Raw genomic sequence first — 22,642 nt, 5'->3', positions numbered from 1 at the left:
CGGGTTGTTCAAAACACACAGAGAAGAAACGCGGGCAGGAGAAGCAGGAGAACCGCCACAGACCGATTTATCTTTTATTTTTCATCTACATTTATTTATGTAACGCGACAGAAACGTGCCCGGTAAGAAGAAGAACACGTATGTTTGTTTTGTTTGTTTTTTGTTTCGCTGTCGTTGTATTTTGATACGGAGCTAATTTCTCGTATTCAACGTTAATTTAAGATGCGTCAATATAACTTACAAACTATAAAACGAACAAATATCAGTAACAGAAACAATCTCACCGGCCTTATGTTGTGTTCATACAGCTATTTATCGTTGCCGGTACTTAAATAAGTTTGTTTTGGAGGCAAAAGTCGCCTTTGCATAATGTAATCATCCCGCCAATTAGCCTTTCTTCACCTCTTTAGCTCGTAAATAAGCGCTAAGCTAAAACGAGTTAACAGTAAAGTCGAGTGAAATCACATTTTTTGACTACAAAACACTAAATTCAGTGTTATTTCAGTCATGAGGTTAAATTGTTACGCTCCCAATTAATCAATAACTGTGTTCATATTAATGTGTGGTGGTGTTAGGTTATCGATATTGAGCTTTACAGCATATGTGCACGAGGACATTCACATCAAAATGTCACTTTATCACTAAAATGAAAAGACAAATGGATAAAAGCTGCATTTTTAGGGTCCGTGACCTCTTGTGACCTCCAGGAGGTTTTGTAACTGTGATGTTACAAAAGCCTGAGGTCTCACTTTCATAAGAGGAAATAGGCTAGACATCAAACACTAGTAAATCAAATAACCTCTTCCTTCCTGTCAATAAGGCCTGTGATTATTTAAAATCTATATTTAGTAAATATTGAAACTTACATTAAAGTTTGGTCTTAAAGTCTGGTTTTCATACAACTGATATTGCAACACTTGATTAGCTTTGCTCTAAAGAAACATACATTTACAATCATGACATGAAGTCGACACAAACTTACATTAAATCTTATATCATATCAAAATCAACATCCTAAATCAAAAAACATGCATAGGACACTCCAGTGTAAAGGGGTTATAATTAAAAAGACAAAACAAAACAAATTGACAACAACAAAAACCTACTAAAACTTTAAAGTACGGCTAAGTTACCGTCCTAAAACGGAAACATACACCAGGTATTGTTACTCTAATAACAGGATCTTCTAGGCCATGAAATGAGGTTGAAATGCATAATATTTCCATAATGTTTTTTGATTTGCCTTTTAAATATTGATCAGCAGAAGGATAAACATTTTTCCTTTTGTATTTAGCAGTTGCTTTATGTTTTATGCTGACCTAGAATAACCTGAGTGATAATGTTGTTATTATTGTGTGTAGGTTACGATTGTGAAAATGATGCCCACTACTACCACCACCAGGAAGAGGAAGCTCTCCTCTCTGGAGTCTGACAGGTTTGTTGTGAACACACTTCATGCAATATGATTATTTATTAATCAATTTATTTTGACTATACACTCAGATTTCATTTACTTGGTTTGGATTTAAGCCTCATGTCATTTGGTTTACGAATTGATTGATTTATCAGATTGGTGTGCTTTTTACTTCTTTTTCATCGGATATAAATGTGTTGAGTACTGAATCTGTAAGATTTAAGCAAAAAGTTTATCAGATTTAGACCCTTGTTTAACATTAGTAACATTCCTGCTGCTGAATAATGTTATAAGGTGAAACTTTGGTGCTTATATTAAAGCTTTGGTGTTAGTATGGAAACATTTAAACATTATTTAGTCTAATATTGTGTGTCTCCTTGTACTTGATTTAGCTCCATGTTACATGTTGTTCATCTGAGGGGAATCTAATTAAAGTTGTGTATGATCTACGGTGCTGTATCTCATCCATCCTCTGTCCCTTAAACTCCAGTCATCCGGCCAAGAAGGGGGTGAGAGAGGAGGTTTCCCCCGTGAGGAGGAGGTCTCCCAGAAAGGCCCGCCAGTCTCCGAGCAGCAAGAGGCCTGCTGCTCGCCGCCTGGACAAGGAGAACTGCCCCTCGCCACAGAAATCCCCCGTTAGAGCAGCAGGTAGGTTTGTCAGGAAGTGTTAGTGTTAAACCTGCAAATGTTTATTATAATGACAGTCACTTGCTCTGTGCATTAAAGGTTTGTTTGTTTTTTTAGAAAAAGCACACACAGTAACAGGCTGATCCCACCAAAATGTGAGACAGAGAGTTACAGGAAGTCTTTTCTGCTCGCAGCCATAAGGCTTTTTAATGATCAATAGTGTGCAATAATTAGGTCTTATCCCAATTTTAATAGGGGTGCTAGAGCCAGATCTGTCTTATTTCTGGAGATAATTTCCCTTCTTACCGTGCTCCCTGTCTTCATGCTGTATAGATGCCGTGTACAGTTATATAAATATCTATTTTTCTTTTATAAAGAAGCATTTTATGGAGCTAATTTATTCCCTCATTCTGGGGAAGACGTACTGGTGTGGGCAGGGTTGTGTTTTGTTTTGTTTTTTTGTCCCAGTTTTAATTATTTAAATCTGTTTTATTTAATGGTGGTTGTTTTCAACAATTTCCTTTATTGATTAATATAAAGTCTTGAATATTATTTCTTTCTTCTTCTTTTTTTTTCAAGTTTCGCCGGCCAAATCTCCCCGTAAACGCACCGTGGTTACGAGCTCCTTCTACGGCAAGAACAAGCCCATCTATCTCACCCCGCTGGAGAGAAAGGCCATAAAGGAGACTCGGCCTTCCCCTCCTCCTCCTCCTCCTGCTCTTCCTCCTTCACCTCCCTCTCAGGCGAAGAAGCCAAAGAAGAAGAAGAAGAGTGTGAAAGGAGGCAGCAAGTCGAAGAAGGCGTCTGTGTCTGCGCCGAAGATGGGCTTCCCAAACTATTCAACGACCACAAAGACGATCAAACTGTCGAAACTTAACAGCAGGTTTGTTTCCACATCCTCTCAAAGCGGTTACGTTGATGCTCTACTTTTTTTTCTTTTTTTTTTTTAAGACATCAAAGGTGTTTGCATTTTTCATCATGATCTTTTATCTAACTTTCTTATTGTTGCATTATTTACCTCAGCAGTGTCGCTGCTAAACCGACGTCTACCCTGACTGATGCTCCCACCGCCGCCGCCGCCAGCAGCACAACCAAACCAGCCGAGTCCAAGAAGGCGATCACCATCAGCTTCAGCAGCCTCAAGCCCAAACCCAAGATCTTTGTTGGAGCCGCTTTCTTCGGCACGGGGAAGAAACCCACGTCCATGTACAAGAAGTCGGCACCGAAGTCCTCGACCAGGCCGGCGTCGGTCCAGGGGAAGAACAAAGCTGCACCGCCACCGACACAGAGTGAGAAGACGACAACGACTACGACGACAACTACCCAGCAGCAGCAGCAGCAACAACCACAACAAGAAGCTGCTCCGGTGATGAAACAACAGCAAAAACAACCACAAGAGGTGAGAAGAGCCACAGTGTTTGTTTGTATCTGTATCGGAATTCACTGGTCTCTCTATTAAAGGGATAGTTCAGTATTTTGGCAAACTGGCCCATTGCCATAATCCCTATAGTCATAGCAGTAGGTTTGTTACCTTTAATTGTCGGTGCAAGTTATTTTTAGAACGGCGGAGCAGAGCCGCGAGCTGCTCAGAGCTACGCTACAGAGGCTAACGGGATTTCTTGGTTTCCCTCATCAAATACACAATCCAACAACTCCACAACGCTCTGGTGGACAAGTTGTGACCTGCACATTCACCACACTATGAGATAATAGCAGAACGTTATGAGACGGAGTTGTTTTCAAGGTTAATTCATGCAAAACTGGTGATGCGCGTTGCCATCGGGGGCAGTTTTTCAGCAAGCAGTCTCTGCATTTGCCTCTAAAACAACTCTGTCTGGTAACGTTCTGTTATTATCTCATAGCGTGGTGAATGTGCAGGTCACAACTTGTCCACCAGAGCGTTTTGGAGTTGTTGGGTTGTGTATTTGATGAGTTTGATGAGGGAAACCAAGAAATCCCATGAGCCTCCGTAGCGTAGCTCTGAGCAGCTCACGGCTCTGCTCTGCCGTTCTAAAAAATAGCTTGCACCGACAATTAAAGATGACAAACCTGGGGCGGTGCGTGGCGCAGTGGTTAAAGCGGCCGCCCCATGTAGAGGCTACAGTCCTCAACGCAGGCGTCCCCGGTTCGAATCCCACGTCGGGCAGACCTTTCCTGCATGTCATTCCCCCTCTCTCTGCCTCCCCCTTTCCTGTCTATCTCACTATGTGCTATCCAATAAAGGCAAAAAGCCAAAAATATAAAAAGATAACAAACCTACTCCGATGACTATAGGGATTATGGCAATGGGCCAATTTGCCAAAACATTGAACTATCCCTTTAAGATTGTTACTGCAAATGTATCAATATCAAGAATCAGACTAAGTTTAATTAAAAACATAATATTAGCAAATATTGTCATGTTGATGTAAAATTGATGCCACGGTGTCCTGGTGGTTTCCTGCAGACTGACGTCCAGACGGTCGTCGTAGAAAAGCAGCAGCCAAACATCAAGCAGAGAACAAAGTTTGATCCCACAGACTGGATGGACGCTGCCGACGAGGAGCTACCCACAACCCCCCAGTCGTTAAGGTCAGTCACTGGTATTATGTAGAAGTTTAGCTGTCGACAATAAATGCTGCCGAAAATGAAATATTCCACTTCAAGATTTTAGAAACAAATTATTGCAATGTGACCACTACTTGGCGTTATTCCAGATGATAAACCTCCTTCTCCTCCTCTTCTTCCCTCCAGATCTCCTAAAGTCTTTACAGAGAAATATGGGATTAACAAGGAGCTGAGAGTCACGTTGACGCGGACGCCAACATCAAGTCCTGCAGCTACAATCTCATCCATCAACACTCAGGTACAGTAGCAGCAGCAGCAGCAGCAGCAGCAGTTGTTGTTGGTTGGTTTATATCAAGGATGCCAAAACGAACAGACAGAAGAGGCATAATATTGTTGAAATTGCACAAATGTTTCTCATGAAATTTCAGGATGTTCATATAATAACGTTTTGTAAAAGGACAGTTCACTAACTCTAAGCAGCTTCTTTGCACTAGATACAACAAACAAAGCAATATTTAGAGTTCTCATTATTCATATTTTATTTACATTACACTGTTATTTTACTAGTCTGGCCCACTTCAGATCTAGTTGGGCCCACTTTCTGAATAAAATGAGTTTGACACTGGCTTATATCCTCGCATTTACATAATCTTGTGTTGATCATTGATGTTTTTAAATCTAATTTTATTTTATTTTATTTTTTTTTTAACCTCAACTAATTTTCTACATTTTTCTCACCTTTTTCTCTCAGGATGATTTCCTGGCTGACGGCGGCTCTGACCTCGGTGACCTGAGTGTTATAACTCCCCCTGATTCTGCCTCCAGCCCAGCTAAAGGTACCCACACCACAACAGTCCTGTCCTGTCCTGTAAGGCTTTATTAAAAAAACAAACATGTTTTTAAACGTTTCTGTTTAATCTCCACAGAAGCTGCAGCCGTGTATCCCATCTTTGGCTCGGCCTCCAAGAGGTGAGACGGTTTACTCATCACAACTTTATTAACTATGAACTAATTTCACAACATATGAAAGTGTAAAATCAAATACAGTTAATTATAATTATTTACACTAAATATTTGAAGTAGCTACTGTTAATATATAACCAATTATTAATCCTCCAGGGGAAGTGTTTAAATATTCAAATCATTAATTGTCATCTATACCAAATGTTTAAGTTTATTTTAATTGTTTGTTGGTTTGTTTTTTATCACAAATGACATGCTAACATTTAAATTCCTACCACTTGTATGTTACGTTAGGTAAATGGACCAGTATTTCTAACATTTACCTTTACTTTGGTGCACATCTGCCTCCGTGTTTCCAACATATAAATCTATTTTGCAAAGTGACAACGGTATTTAGGAATCTTTACGATTAATTAATTGTGCCGTTGAATACCGCGATTAATTGTGAAAACAAGTAATTGTGACATCCATACTTTAGACCAATGATGGTTTTGAAATTCATTTATATTTCCATGACACTTATTTTGTGAATAATATAATTTCTCATCTTTGGTATAAAGGACCAAATCAGATTTTTCTCCCTCTGTGTGTTCAGGTTAAAGAACGCAGCGCTGCGGCCTCCAGTGTCCTGCAGCACCCCCTCTGGCCCGGTGACGTCACTGCAGTCTCCTCCTCCTCCTCCTCCTCCAGCCAAAGAGCGAAGCACTCGCAGGAGGAAGGAGAAGCAGGACGACGACCAGCTCATCATCGTACGTTTATGAATTATAATTTTTATAATGTTGGAGACATTTCTGTTGAGTTTAGTGTTTTGTTTTGGTTTTTTGTCCTTGGATTCATTGTCTTTCTGTGCTATTTTTTAAAATTATATACAGTACAGGCCAAAAGTTTGGACACACTCAATGCATTTCCTTTATTTTCATGACTATTTACATTGTAGATTCTCACTGAAATTCCACTAATGAACCCTAACAACAAGGCACATCAGCTATGAAGTGAAAACCATTTTCAGGTCAGGTTCACCTCTTGAAGCTCATCAAGAGAATGCCAAGAGTGTGCAAAGCAGTAATCAGAGCAAAGGGTGGCTGCTTTGAAGAAACTAGTATTGGTGGGGGCAGCGATAGAGGAGGAGGAGGAAGAAGGAGAGAAAGAAAAAAGAGAAGACAAAGAAGAAAAGACGTGTTTTCAGTTATTTCACACTTTTTTGTTAATTCCACATGTGTTCATTCATAGTTTTGGTGCCTTCAGTGAGAATAAAGGAAACACATTGAATGAGAAGGTGTGTCCAAACTTTTGGCCTGTACTGTGTATATATATATATATATATATATATATATGGAAAAAGAAAGATGATTAGGTTAACAGGTTAATTAATGATTAAAGCAGAAGTGAGTGATATATTTGTGTTAATATAAGTCTTAAATAGTTATATCTTCCGACAGCAATCACTTACATAGAGTGTTTGGACCGAAACACGGGTCTGTCAGTCACTCTGCTCTGCTCTGAGCCGAAGAGAAAACATTTATCGTATCCTACAGTTTTTATCCAATGAGGAGAGAGAACGGCATGCAGGGCTGTGTGTGCAGCCAAGGGACGCCGTGAATGTGGCGACGTAGGGACAAGGACTGTTATGGTGCGTTCAAGGCAACTCGTATTTTTCCGACCTGTGAAGTCGTACCAGTTCGATCTGGTACATAGACTGTAAAAAAAGACGTACTGGTACGAGTTCACGGGTCGGAAGTTACGAGTGGCCGTTATAGTGACTTTCACAGGTAAAACAGGTCGGAAAAACACGAGTGGGTTGCCTGGAACGCTACAAAGTCGTAAGTTGTGACTTGAAGCTGTAATTTACGGTTTCAAAAGCCTGCCTGGAACGCAGCATTAGCCAAAACGACCGGATCGCTTACTTCTGCTTTAATTTTTGTGTTTTTTTCTTTGTGCATCACCATCAGGATGCAGGTCAGAAGCAGTTTGGAGCCACCACCTGCAGCTCCTGTGGGATGGTCTACAGCGCCGACAACCCAGAGGACAACTTCCAACACACCCAGTTCCACCAGCGCTTCCTCGACTCCATCAAATTTGTGGTAAACTCTTTAACTTGAACCTTATTTATTTTATGCTTATTTTTAGTCTCAAAAATGGCAAAACAATCACTGATTCTCTAAACCTGCTGCTTATTCTTCGACCTTTTATCCAACAAAATGTCAGTTTAGAAGAAGAAACTATTTGTTTTCATCCCCCCCAAACATTTTTTCCTTCTGGCGCTGTTAACACTGCTGTGGCTTGTTTTCTGTAGTTTGGTATTTTCCAGATGTTTTCTGCCAACGCTGGCATCAGTTTGTTTCATGTGTAGGTGAAGTTTGTTCTCTTGTTTTTTTGGCTCCGGACTGAAGCAGCTCTGTCTTCTCTTCTGTTGTGTTTCCAGGGCTGGAAGAAGGAGCGTGTGGTGGCCGAGTTCTGGGATGGAAAGATTGTCCTGGTGATGCCAGACGATCCTAAATACGCCATCAAGAAGGTGAGAGTCTGAATATATTTAAGCAATATATCACGACAGGCCGTGGTATATGCTCATTATACCACGGCTAAGGGGCGTTGTTCGGCCCGACGCGAAGCGGAGGGACACGTCGGGCCGAACAACGCCCCTTAGCCGTGGTATAATGAGCATATACCACGGCCTGTCGTGATATATTGCTTTTATAAAACGGTTACCAATAAAGGCAATATGAAAGAGGGATACGCAATCAATTTCATGTAGCTTTATTCAACCCGAAATACATATTATCCAATAAAATAGCCTCACTGTGGAAAAAATAGTCCCACCTCTCCAGACGTTAGCTCCAAGTTAGCTCTGCATTTCGTCTTTTCCTCCGCTTTTTTTTTTAGGTGAAAGTCACTGCTTAGTCCCTTCTACCATTGTTAATCCTCCCTGGAGGTGAAAGTTAACCTTAAATATGTAATTCAACTACTTAAGTCCATTTTTTAACATCGTAAAAACATCAGCTGTCTTTTGCTACGGACTGCAACAGTCCGTTGTCATGGATACATGACAACAACTTCCATTCATACCAGTCGTACGTGCCTGAGGCGGAGTGATAGCCTATGCTGTGATAAGGCTTTAGAATAGTAGCCGTGGTATATGCTCAATATACCACGGTTAACAACCAATCAGATCGCCGGATTTCACCTTTCCCTTTTATATAATGTAAATAAACGATCAGATCCATCACTCTGTTTGTTTTTTTGATTTCCATGAACTCGTGCTGTTCCAGGCGGAGGATGTTCGCCGTGTGGCCGACAACGAGCTCGGTTTCCAGCAGGTGACTCTGAGTCGACCCGCGCAGGCAAAGACCTACCTGTTCATCAACACGGAGCGGCTGGTGGTGGGATGCCTCATCGCCGAGCCCATACGACAGGTACGTGACGGGTTCAGCCTCATCATTTCGCTCTCTGTTGGTTATTTGTTCAGGATGATGATGATGATTTTTAGATTTAGATTTATTTTGCACAGTTAAAAACACAGAAGTAAAAGGAACAATATGATGATTTACAGCGCTGGAAGAGGCGAAAACTCAAAGAGCTTATTATGAGATGTCTCCACCTATAGTTAATGAAATATAATGTCATACAAAAAAGAAAGCAGAACATACAAATGAACAATCAGAAATATATAAATGTTTAGTATATTAATAAAAGAAAAATGATCAGGGAAATTACACAAACAACTCAACTATACAGTAAAAAAAGAAAAATAAATAAACAAGAAATAGTTTTAAAGTGACTATGAGGAGTTTCGGAAATCGGAGTGTTTTCACCACACTACATTTCCCATGAGCCTCTGTGCACAATGACATTTGTTGACCAGCACAAGACAGACGAAAGCGAAAACATGTGCCAAGAATATTTTCATTAATCAAGAACGAAAGTCGGAGGTTGGAAGACGATCAGATACCGTCGTTGTTCCGACAATAAACGATGCCAACTAGCGATCCTGCGGCGTTATTCCTATGACCCGCCGGGCAGCGTCCAGAAACTAGGAAATGCTGGCGACCTAGTCGACCTAAATAATAATAACAAATAACTATAAAGACAAAATGATATATTTATTGAAAATGGACCCATTAACAAGTGTGGGGAATGTAGATTCATCCACATTAATATGAGACTCTTATAACCAAAAACAAACTCCTCGTGGTCTCTTTAAGGAGATTACACACAAAGAGAGTAACGTCTGGTTCACACTGGACGCCGAAGCGCCGCGACGCGGAAATCGCGCGCGAGCCGCGTCCCTCCAGTTCACACCAGACGCTGATTTCTCCGCGGCGGTCGCGAGCGCCTCTGCTCCTCAGTTGTTGTTTACTCACATTCAGAGCTGTGTTTTTTACATCATGGATAAGTAAATAACCTCATATAATTATAACACCGTGTGCTGTGGGTCAAACAACTCCCTGTACTTCACTTCCAAGATTAATTTCACGTCCTCCTTCACTTTACAACAACTCGTCTCTGCCTCTCTCTTTCTCTCTCTCTTTCCCTGTTTGTTTGTGTGTTTTGACCCCCCCTCCTCCTCCCTGCAGCCAGCCCACTCCGTGTCTCCCTATCCTGTGTGTGTGTGTTTTCATCTCTCTTGTTCTCTGTTGAGTCTGACAAATATAAATACGGTCGCATTTGTCAATCGCGGTATTTTATTTTGAAAATCGCTTTTATTTTGAAAATTGACCGGATTCTCTCGTGTTTCTTTGTGTGACTTCCTGCCAGAATTGACGCGGTCGGCCGCGGCTCGCGCACAAAATAGAGCAGACGCCGAAACCGGCGCTCCACGGCGCGAGCCGACCGCGGAGGACCGCGACGCTCCGCGTCTAGTCTGAACTACAACACCAGTTAACGAGGGCGCCGAATGGAAGCGGACTCCGCTCCGCGGCTATTCGCGGCGCTTCGGCGTCCGGTGTGAACCCGGCGTAAGTGTGTGCCAAATGGGAATGTGTTGTTCCAGTATTAAAGATATTTTCTCTAACAGGCGTACAGAGTCCTTGAGCAGCCGGATCAACCCAGGGACATGACCCGGGACGACTTCATGGAGCGGCACCGAGCCTGGTGCTGCTCCACCGTCCCGGAGAAGGCTCTGTGTGGCGTCAGTCGCATCTGGGTCTTCAGCCTGGCTCGGCGCCAGGGCGTCGCCACGCGCATGCTGGACACCGTCAGGTAACGCAACACTCACACCTACCGACTCCAGCTTCTCTGGAGAGATTGGTGCATCTTCACACTTTAGGTATATAAAGGTGTGATTTTTAAACCAGCACTAAGTAACTTTTCAACCTTCATAAAATATTTTCTAGGGCTGTCAAACGATTAATTTTTCTAATCGCGATTAATCGCATTTTTTCCATAGTTAACTCGCGATTAATCTCTATTAAAAATATTATATATGGCGCTTTGGACTTTCAACACTCCAAAGTGTTATAATCTCTAGACAAACAACTTTTAGACCAGACCTAGCAGGCCTACCTAATCATAACACATGATGCATGAAACTCACACAGAATTGAAACGAATTGTATCCAGTGGAAATTGCCCGTTACTTTGCTACGCCTCTGCCTGGCCATGTGCATTTGTTGACAACAAAGCTGTCAAAAAATCAATGGATGGAGCTGTGGATATATGTTAGACTGTGTATATTTGTGTAGCAACCAACTTGAAGGTGGCTTACCGCCACCTACTGGACTGGAGGTCCCACACTCCAGTCCTCCAGTCCAGCAGACAGAGGACAAAATGGGCCGCGATTAACCGAGATTAAATAATGTAATCGCGTTAATTTTTTTAATTAATCTCATCGCGATTAACGCGTTAACTCTGACAGCCCTAATATTTTCATAACTTTTGTGATGATACATCGACTTACAACAAGTTGAATGACACCTCTGTCATGGCCTGAGGGGGTCTGTATCGCCTTCACTGGCACTAAGCAGCTTTGAGGAGCATGGTAGGAACCCTGCTCTCACTTTACTTTCACTTTCACTTTTGTGAGTCACAACAAGGAGGGAACAGGCAAAACGGCACTTTAGCAATGGATTATGTTTGTGTTTTCACTTTGAAATGATCCACTGGAAACAGAAACTTAGTTTTGATGTCTTCTGTTAATTTTAATGCAGGATATTTACAGGGCTTCACACTAGTGTTCATGGGAAATGGAGTCTTCCTTCAGGCAAAACACTACCGCTTTGGTCCACAGGCGCCACCAAACTCAACCAAAACTGAAAGTTCTTTAGTACTGCTTTAAGAAATGATCACAACTGGATTTTCATTTTAGAGACGGGATATAAAGAATTTGAGAAACAATTTTGAATTGGAAGCAAAATAGACGTTTGTATTTTCTCGTCCTGTAAAATAATTTCAGATTTTCTTCTAAAATACTCAGATTTGACAGGAAATTCGCCAACAAACTTGTTTTTTTATTGATGATTGCTCCCTTAAATTAACGACTTATTTAACTATTGATTATTTTTTAGTATAATATGATGCTGTTTCTGTTCTGCGACTTGACTTTTAACTAATTAATTAATAAATGTATTAAGCGAATGCCCTCCAGGGTAAATAAAGTTGTAATCTATTCTATTCAAACATAAAGAGTTAAATTAACATTTTCATGACCTGAGGAAGAGCAATAGCTCGAAACGTTGTCACCATTAAATTGTATTTATAGGAGCCCTTGCAGTGTGCGAGCTTTTCTTCATTTTTTCAGTCTTATTTTTTAGCTCTGCACACAGTGTTGTCTATGGATGTGTGTGCGTTTCGCTACTTTTAAATTAACATTTAAACAGGGTGGAGCATAAAAGCTGGGAAATATATATTTTACTTCATGAGGCCTTTAGATGTTTGAACAGATCTGTTAATGTTTTTGTTTGTTTGTTTGTTCAGGAACACCTTCATGTACGGGAGTCATCTAACCAAGAACGAGATCGCCTTCTCTGACCCGACACCTGACGGCAAACTGTTCGCAACCAAGTACAGCGACACGCCGGCCTTCCTGGTTTACAACTTTGTCGCGTGAAAGTTGGAAAATAATTGAATACATCAGGGTTAAAGCTACAGTTCAGTTCTGTTAGATCAATAATATAAATCCCACATATACACAGAGCTGTTGATAAAGAACTGCGCAGGTTTGTGTTAGTTTGGACTGAAAAGTGTTGAAAAAGCTTCAGAGTTGTGTTCTGATCAGGACCCGGTAGGTTTAGTGTTTTTGTTTCACCTACTACGACTTAGTAATTTATACTCAGTGCTGCGTATTTTACTGTTGAATGTTGTGTGTGTATATTGGGAGTGCTTTCAGATGTTTATATTCTTCTTCATAAGGATCTGCAGAGATAATGTTTCACATTTTCTGAATGTTCACACGTAGCTCGTTTTGATTCATGTTGTGTTTTTGCATCAGAGAAGATTTTCAGCTAAATGTTCAGATAATTATTTTTTTTCCCGGTACAAGCTCGAGGTTTTCTGAAGGAAAATATGTTTATTGTCACTGACCTGTTGTCAGATGGATACCACAGTTGTTTTGAGGTATTCTGCTTTGTAAATAGATTTAATAAACATGATGCCTTTGTTTTACAAACCGAGACTTTGTTCTTGAATTTGTGTCACGTTGTTGCCCCGGTGTTTCTGTCTTCTGCTTCAGATCATGTTTGTTAGTACGTGATAATAACATCTAAGGCTCCGTGACTGTGCTGTATGTTTTTATTATTATTTTACACTTCGGTAGCTTCCAAACAAACAAAACAATCTGCATGAAAACCATGGGAAACAGTTGGAAAAAAATGAGGAAAGGGGCCTTTGAGTGGAGATTGTTCAAGGGATAGTTCAACATTTTGGCAAGTTGGCCCATTGCCATAATCCCTATAGTTTTAGCAGTAGGTTCATTACCTTTAATTGTCGGTGCAAGCTATTTTTAGAACAGCAGAGCAGAGCTGTGAGCTGCTCAGAGCTACGCTATGGAGGCTAATGGGATTTCTTGGTTTCCCTCATCAAATACACAATCCAACAACTCCAAAACGCTCTGGAGGACAAGTTGTGACCTGCACATTCACCACGCTATGAGATAATAACAGAACGTTACCAGACAGAGTTGTTTTAGAGGTAAATGCAGAGACTGCTCGCTGAAAACTGCCCCCAATGGGAATGTGCATCAGCGGTTTTGCATGAATTTACCTCTAAAACAACTCTGTCTGGTAACGTTCTGTTATTATCTCACAGTGTGGTGAATGTGCAGGTCACAACTTGTCCACCAGAGCGTTTTGGAGTTGTTGGATTGTGTATTTGATGAGTTTGATGAGGGAAACCAAGAAATCCCAGTCCATCATAAAAATGACAATCGACGTAACAATTAGAGGGCTCACTAACTTTTTTTTCCAGCTGTGTCATGTGATCTTCATGCAGATGTTTGAGCATCTACAACTTCATGACAACTGTGTAAATTTTCTCTGCTGAAGAAAACCATGTGATTATGGTCAAAAGCTATAGAGCAAATTGAACAGATGGAGGTTGTTTTGTATGTTTACAGCTTTAATACCAAGGCCACGGAAACCTCAGTGAAACAGAACATGAAAGACATTTTAAAAGAAAGAAAAACAGACTATTGTGGGATTTTAGATCAGTTTAGTAACAAATGAAAGTTTGACGTATATAAAAGATTAAAGGTCAAAAAGCCACAGAAATATTGAGGACAAACTTTAAGAGACAGAGACAGTAAACATGGACAGAGAGAAGACGACACATACACATGTACAGTAAAGAGATTATGGCCTGTCGCTACAGTCAACCGGCACTTTCACCAGTGACTCAGCTGTTTCCTCATAATAATAATAACAACATTTTTAAGCCCTGAGGTCGTTTCTGTTTCCAAATGAGAACAAAAAACCTGCAGCTGTAACGTTGAAGACGGAGGATCAGTCGATGACGATCACCTCAGCGGGTTTCTTCTCCAGCGGGGCGTTGCTCTCTAACGCCTGGACGATCTGAGCGGCCGACGGCCTCTTCTTGGCGTTTTCCTCCGTGCACAGGCAGAAGAGCTCCACCATCCTCTGGTACGAGCCGCCCAGGGCCTCGGCGTCCAGCGGCGGCCTCGTCCCCAACTTCTCGTAGTAGGCGTCCTCGTCAAAGCCATCTGAAACACAAACAGTGACAGGTTGGTTTTGAACTTCTTTTTAAACTTGTGAATCCTGAAAGTAAAGATAAAGGTAAATTAAAAGGAAATACGGTATCAGAAACTACTTAACTAATTTTGTTCTTGGTTTTTTCTTGTTATACTTAAACTGCATTTAAAGTCCAAAAAACAATATTTTTATTATGTAATGCAACATTTACTCTCAGTCAAGAAACAAATGGTAAATGGTAAATGGTCTGTATTTATATAGCGCTTTTCCATCTGAACGATACCCAAAGCGCTTGAGTACATCACATTCACACACTGATGGCGGAAGCTGCCATGCAAGGCGCGAACCACGACCCATCAGGAGCAAGGTGGGTAAGGTGTCTTGCCCAAGGACACTACGGTAGCAATCGGGACAGAGCGGGATTCGAACCGCCAACCCTCTGATCATTGGACGACCCGCTCTACCACCTGAGCCACTGCCGTAAATGCCATTAATTTATCTAGCTGCAATTTAGGGTTCACTCTCATTCAATTTACATTTTGTCACACTCAACATCTTATTTCGACCTGTAGCTCTCACATGAATAGTACAGCAAGAGCTAGAAATAACAGACATTGGGTCCGACTTTTTGTTTTTTCTAAACAGCCAAAGACAAAATTATCAAACAACATGTAATATTTGAGAGGCTGGAACAAACAAAACGAGAGGTAGAGAGTTTTTCTACAAACATTAAAGAGATGAACTACATTGATGATTAAAACAGCTGCACATTAACTCCCTGTCCATCAAATGATCAATTATTGAACAGGGTTCCCACACTTTTCTTGAAATCATTTTCCAGGACATTTTCAGCTGCTACAGTCTGACAGACATGTTATTATGCTATACACTAATACATCCCAAGACAACATCGTTCATGCTTTGGAGAAGTGTTCTTTTCCACAGTTGTACCTTTTTTTTTTTTTTTTCAGATTTACAAGGATTGTTTCTATGTTAATTCCTCTCTCACTCCCCGAAGTCTGATTTAAAAATGTGCATGGCTCCAATTTATCTATGAAATAATCTCTTACATGCTTAGAAATTATGACAAATTTATCATAGAACAACACAAACATGTTTTTTTTTTTTTTAAACCACACCCAAAACAGCTCTCTGCTGCTCCTCTATCTGTCGCTCAGCAGAGGAGAAAAGGATCCTACGGTTACGGGAATGAAAATCCTCATGCTTGTGGTCTAAGACTGGTGGTAAGGTAACACTCAAAGTTGCTAGCTTTCTAGAAATCTCTAGTGGGGTCTGAAAAAGCCAAACAGAGCTCTGGGAGCTGATGTCATGATGTAATAAATAATTTTCCAGGACAACTCAAGCTTTTCCAGGACATTTTTTCTAATTTTCCATGTGTTTTCCATGACTGGAAAATTAGTCAACCATTTTCCAAGTTTTCCAGGTTTTCCAGGACGCGTGGGAACCCTGTTGAACTTATGGTTTCATCAAGTAAATGTGAAGAGGGGTGTGACCAACACTAGGGTTCTCACATTTTGTTTATATACTACTTGTTATTTAGTTTATTAATTTTTTTATTGTCAACACAAGAGACTATGTTGTTTGTTTGGTTTGGGATAAAAAAAAAAGTTAAAAAAAGAAAGAAACCGGACACACAGGAAGTCGGCAAATACGAGTACTAAACTACTAAGTGGAGAAGGGGTTGGACTAAATAAACTGCTTCTTTCTACTCCTTTTCAAACATGCAACGTTGTATTGACTAAAGTGCTTTAAAGGTGTTATATATTACTCACATGTTTGAAATAAAGCCTTCATTCATTCATTCATTCATTCATTCAATGTGACAACTGACAACACAACACTGCTGCTGATTCTCACCTTCATCTTCCTCATCTTCCTCACCGTCGTCATTAAAGTCCAGCATCTCCAGATGCGGCATGGCCAGCGTCATCATCTCCCACAGCGTCAGGCCGTAGGCGTAGATGTCGGCCTTGTCGCTGATCTCTCCTCCCTCGTCCAGAGTCTCCTTCGGCTTCCACGGCTCCGTGCCGATGTAGACCGCCTTCGGGTCCGACACTGAGGAGAAGAGAAACATCTTTAACGGAGATTTAGACTTGAGTAGGGATGTCACGATTACTTGTTTTCACAAGTTTTCACTTGTTTCACAATACTAAAGATTCCTAAATACCGTTACTTTCCAAAAAAGATGATGTTGGAACCATATCAGCAGATGTGTGCCAAAATAAAGGAAAATGCACAGATACATTGTGATGTAAAGTAACATAACGTAACATTGAATTGGTAGGAATTTAAATGTTAGCGGGTCATTTTTAATAAAAAAACAACAACAACAAAACAAAACAAAAAACGATTAAAATAAAGGTAAATATTGATAATTTATGACCTCAATATTTCAAACATTTCCCCTGGGGATTAATAATTGGTTATATATTAATAGATACTTGAAATATTTTGTGTAAACAACGAGTAATGTAATTATATTGGGTGTTGTGAAATTAATTAATGCATAATAATCGTGATAATCATAGTACCATGATTATTTCTCTGACAATAATCGTACCAGGAAAATTTATAATCGTGACATCCCTAGACTGGAGAGAACAATCTCAATACAAAACAAACATTCAGCAGGTCTGTGCTGCCACGGCGGCCTCACCCAAAATCACATTACTTCTAAAATAAAATAAAATAAAATAAAAATAAAGCCTGTGATCTTCAGTCCTGTAGCTACAAAGAAAGATCCAGAAGTTTGCAATTAGTGTAAATTAAAGCGGATGGGAGAGACCCCAGCAGCTGACATGACATGTACGTACGTACGAGACCAGACTGAGCGTGAAAGACGGAGGAATTTATGTTTCTGCCCGGGCAGAGAAACAAAGTAAATCAGCTGCTGTAAACACTCGTCTCTGTCCAAACTTTCTCTGCCAGCTCGGAGCTTTAATCCATGATTAATCCCACTTGTACACACACACACACACACACACAGATTATTCTCCCCATTAGTGTTTGATCATCAGACAACACATCAGAGAACTGGGAACATCAGTCTCCTGCAGAGAACAAGGTAACATCATCAGATTCTTTGTTTTGTTGGACCGACAACACAAAATCCAAAATATTCCAAATATCCAGGTCACTATTCACGGCCAAAACACGAACCAGCAACACGAGGCAAAAACCAGCGACTGTTACTGGAAAACATGTCAGTCATCATCAGAATAGTCACTGATTGATCACACATTGTTAGAATGGATGACATAGATATCTAATCTTACTTGTTTTTAAATTATTCATACATTTTATTGTATTATTTTAGTAATCTGTGTCTTTTTGTTTTGTATTGTACTTTTCTTTTCTTCTAATGGACCATGAGTCTGCAATACATATATGATTGATTGATTAATCACACCTTGATAGATCTATGCTGCTTCAGACAAACACAACACTGAATTTCAAGACACAAATATATGATCAAATTTTCATTATCGCTATTTATAGGAAACAATGAACAAACAATATGTGCATTAAAAGACCAGTTTATGATGAAGAATAAGTTGAAGACCAAGAATTACAATAAGAATCAGTAGATATAAATATATAAAGCATTAAACCGGTCCGATGTATTGATGTTAACTGTGTCTGACTCAAATTAAGAATCTGTTTTCTGTCACTGTCAAACAAACCAGAAACAAATGTGTTAATTTGTCTCCTGATGGTTTCTGACTTCTCTCTCCCCCTGTGTGTCCTGAGCTCATTTGTTCCTACTGAAGTCAGAAATCTTCAAAAACAAACACAGATGTTCCTGCGTCTCACTCCTCTTATTCACTCCCGACTGAACATGCTCTCAAACAAACTCTACACTCAGACATGTTTGCTAAAAACAACCAGCTGATCCAGGAAATGACTGAAGCTTCAAAAAATATGCTTTATCTTTAAAGTATTATACAGTATATTGATAGAAGTTCATCAGATTCAGCCTGGAGCAGCATTTATTCTGACTTTATGAAAAAATATCTAAGATCTTGGACTAAATTCAACATACTTTAGACTTCCAGCTGTTTTTTTGTCCGTTTGACCACATGCAGAAAAGGAATAAAATCAGTTTTCAGTCGGTACCTCTCATGTTCTCGTCCAGCTGCAGAGACACACCGACGTCACAGATCTTGACCGTCTCAAAGTCGCCTTTAATGACCACGTTACAGGACTTCATGTCGCCGTGCAGCAGCTTCTTCTCGTTGTGAAGATACTGCAGGGAGAAAAATACAAACCCTCAGAGTTACTCCTGTGTTTGTTTTTAAAATTAAAACAACATTAAATTAAATTTAGCCTCTGTTTTGTTTATTCATTTCAAATATGAAGCAATTTATTTTTTCATTCTGTGCTGAATTGATATATAAATAATAACCTAATATTTTTTTTAATCAATGAAACTGTCATAGTGTGGGACCCTTTCTTTGTCAGGTAAGTCCTATGTTTTAATATTCTGTCTGCAACCTCCAAACAAGTCAAACACATGGCAGACAACAGATTTTTTACCTCTGGGACACTGGAGGATGATCAATTAACAGGAAAATGTATTGATATATTATATTATTATTATTATATTACATTGATTATATTTTGAAATGACTGAATTTGAAAAATGGGGGATGTGCTCAGTTATTTCATGAAAACAAATCAAATTTCAAAACACAGAATAAAGGTTAAAATGTTCAGTTTGTGTGTGAGCTGTTTTTATGGATGTTTAAGAGGCTGCGGTTTGAGAAGATCTGATGAGTCATGGTTTACCTGGAGGCCTCGAGCCACATGCAGCGCCACTTTCTCTATGTTGGCAGCGGGGAAAGCTTTGAGTCCGTCCGCGTTCCTCTTCTCTATGAGGTCGTTGAGGGACTGCTCTCCTCCGTACTCCATGGCCAGACACTTGGAGCCGTCTTTGGCCGTGGTGAAGGCACGGAAACCTTGACGTTGGGATAAAGACATAAAAATTCACAACACAGAAAGTAACACAAGTCATGAATCAGCTGTCACATGGACAGTGACAAACATCCTGACATGTTTCGGTTTTCTGCGTTAAAGCCGAACCACCGCCCTTCTTCTTAAAGCATGTTCGAAGCAAATTGTCACAGAGCATCTCAGTACTAAGCAAGGCAAAACACTATCTGGACCACAAATCACTCCACATTCTTTACAATTCACTGATATTACCATATTTGAGTTACTGTGCAGAGATTTGGGGCAATACTTATAAATCTACACTACAACCACTGTTGATTCTGCAAAAAAGAGCAATCAGGATAATTCATAACAGTGGTTACAGAGAGAACACAAACCCCTTATTCTCAAAATCAAAAATACTGAAACTCATTGATCTGGTACACTTCCAAACAGCACAAATCATGTACAGGGCAACAAATAACACACTACCAGTAAATATTCAAGCATGTTTCTTTCTGAGAGAAGGGGGATATAATCTGAGGGGGGAACTGAACCTAAAACATCTGTATGCACGCACAACGTTAAAAACCTTTTGCATCTCAATATGTGGAGTGAAACTGTGGAACAGACTAGCGGAGGAGCTAAGACAATGTCCAACCATGAGCAAATTCAAACAGCGGTACCAACAGATGGTATTTACAAGGTACAGGGAAGAAGAGGGGTATGACAAACATTAAGGTTTTCACACTTTTGCCATACTTGTCACTTATTGTATTTATTTTGACACTAGCAGTCATGGTGTTGTTGTTTGTTGGTGATTGTTTGTTTTGTGAAAAAAAAACAGGATATACAGGAAGTAAGATAACCTAGGATTCTAGGTGGAGAAGGGATAGGAATTAATAAGCTAATGCTTCTTCCTATTCCTTTTCAAACATACAAGGTTTTTTATTGACTAGTGCTTCAAGTGTAATATGTTATTCACATGTTTGAAATAAAGTATTCATTCATTCATTCATTCTTCTCTATTAAAACCGTGTCTTACCGACGATGTTTGGGTGATTGATTCCCTTCAGGACCTTCGCCTCCTCGTTCAGACGCTCCTGGTAAACGGCCACCTGCTTGGACCCACATCTATTGTTGATCTTCTTCACAGCCCAGGGAGACGCATTCAGCTTCTCCATCCTGAAAAGAGGATCCAGTACAAAAATACTTTGTTATGATGCAGTGTTTTAATATAATTTAAAATAAATAGTAGCCAGAAAAATGTTTCTATATTAATCAAACTACTTTTTACAATCATTATTTCCACAGTATTCTTCTAGGGAAATGCACTTAAACAGGGCTGCAACTAGTTACTAGTATTTTCATGATCAAACTGCGATAATCAAATCAATGCAGCTCTAAATACAACCAAACAAAATCCACTGTCATAGTAAAATTTGCTAAGCATTTATTTTACAGTGCGTGAATTTCCCTACACACAAAGCCACGTTACAGCTAGGAGTTATAATAGTATTTAATTATGTATTATTTAATCAGAGAGGATTGATCACCTGTTCATGAGGTAAACATTGACCCCGGTCCCACAGCCCAACTTCTTCATGAAAGGTGAAGCTGGGATGGTGATGGGGGTTCCTCCGCTGCTTAACGCACTCCTCACTCGGGTGGTTTTCGGGGTCTTGAATGCACCCTCACTACTGGATGTGTCGGAGGAGGCCATTACTGTGAAAGTTAAAACACAACACAGTTAAAATGGGACAACTAGGATATATCAGGATACAGGTAATACATGCACTCGACTCTACTGTGTGCAGCACTTTAACTACTATTGAAGAAGGTAAACTGGATTAAATATGCCAGGGCTAGTCCAGACTAACTATTTTTTTTACAAGGAACAAAGTGGCCCATAACTTTAAATTTTAGAAGCACAGACATAAAGTTTAGGGGCTGAAATCAACTTGTAAAGCAAATATATACATTTCCTTTACATTCATGATCCTCATACACCTTGGCCTGACACCTGTAATGGCAGATTCAAGATTGTGAGTGTAAAAATAAAAAACACAGCAAATTTACTGGTTGATATGAAAGCCCATTTCCACCACTTGATGGGAAAAAAAAAATCTAATAAGTCAAAATGATGAAATATTTTCTAAAAAAAATAATGACAAACTAACTCAAAATAATGAGATACAAGAAAGCACATAGAATCAGCACTATTTGACTACATTTTGTCATTTGTATTCCTGTGCTCAAACTCAACGTGTAGAGTGGCTTTGAGACACAGCAAACTCGCATGCAATTTGCATTATATTTGATATATTTTGTTATGATGTGACTTACCTCATGGTTTTAAGTCATTAGTATCTCATTATTTGGACTTAGAATCTCATTATTTTAAGTAATTAAATGGTTTTTTCCCCCATCAAGTGGCAGAAATGGGCTTCCACAGGTTGAACAAGCGCAAGTAGATGAAAACTTTACTTGCACTGTCTCATTTTAGGGACAGTCTGGAGCCCTGTATGCTGTGATTTAAGTTAGTCGCTAAAAGTTGATAACGTTATGTCATTAAAAGGAAGTCATGTTGGCTCAATATGACATGAACCGCATTAAAATCTGATGTATCCCATATTCTACTTTGTATAAAGTTGAATTTATCTATAAACGACAACAAAACATAAAATTATGAATGAATCCTGTTATAATGATGTAAGTTAGTGACGTAAACATTTAGCCAACGGAGACATAGCAACAACCCAACGTTTAGATCGACGGTAAATTTAGCCTTAAAGCTAATCAATCTAACAAGTTGCCTTAGTTAACACGTTAACAAAGCGTTTAAAGTCGTATCTGTTGTGTTTAGAGTGAGATAAATGTATTATTTAGTCGACAAAGTGAACATTTACCTACTTTTTTTCTGTCAGTATCACAACACAACTTCCGCTGTTGCTGCGCGCCGAACGTTCAAACTGACGTGACGTCGTCGAGCACGCAGACA

The 22,642-nt window shown here is 39.8% G+C and overlaps 2 protein-coding genes across 4 annotated transcripts; one reads left to right on the top strand and one right to left on the bottom strand.

Annotated features, from left to right (window-relative positions):
* esco2 (establishment of sister chromatid cohesion N-acetyltransferase 2) lies at positions 1-13,156 on the top strand. Its single transcript, XM_085770327.1, has 15 exons — positions 1-122; positions 1,362-1,435; positions 1,905-2,062; positions 2,621-2,924; positions 3,068-3,440; positions 4,488-4,612; positions 4,775-4,886; positions 5,340-5,424; positions 5,515-5,557; positions 6,147-6,300; positions 7,501-7,632; positions 7,974-8,063; positions 8,818-8,961; positions 10,563-10,747; positions 12,461-13,156. The coding sequence occupies exons 2-15, from the start codon at positions 1,377-1,379 to the stop codon at positions 12,591-12,593; spliced, it is 2,097 nt and encodes a 698-aa protein (XP_085626453.1). The 5' UTR covers positions 1-122; positions 1,362-1,376; the 3' UTR covers positions 12,594-13,156.
* pbk (PDZ binding kinase) lies at positions 5,340-22,642 on the bottom strand. 3 transcript variants are annotated; one of them, XM_085770323.1, is made up of 8 exons: positions 22,556-22,642; positions 21,198-21,366; positions 20,687-20,826; positions 19,498-19,667; positions 18,826-18,955; positions 16,567-16,764; positions 14,500-14,699; positions 5,340-5,418 (listed from the first exon to the last, which is right to left on the bottom strand). In XM_085770323.1, the coding sequence occupies exons 2-8, from the start codon at positions 21,362-21,364 to the stop codon at positions 5,386-5,388; spliced, it is 1,038 nt and encodes a 345-aa protein (XP_085626449.1). In that variant the 5' UTR covers positions 21,365-21,366; positions 22,556-22,642; the 3' UTR covers positions 5,340-5,385. The 3 variants fall into 3 exon arrangements, with proteins under 3 accessions (XP_085626449.1, XP_085626450.1, XP_085626452.1); XM_085770324.1 differs by lacking the exon at positions 22,556-22,642; XM_085770326.1 differs by lacking the exon at positions 5,340-5,418 and having other exon boundaries at positions 13,975-14,699.

Source organism: Trachurus japonicus, chromosome 24, assembly GCF_045865225.1.
Source record: "Trachurus japonicus isolate A0001 chromosome 24, Traja_1.0".
Lineage (NCBI taxonomy): Eukaryota > Metazoa > Chordata > Actinopteri > Carangiformes > Carangidae > Trachurus > Trachurus japonicus.
This window is presented reverse-complemented; position numbering and strand designations above follow the sequence as displayed.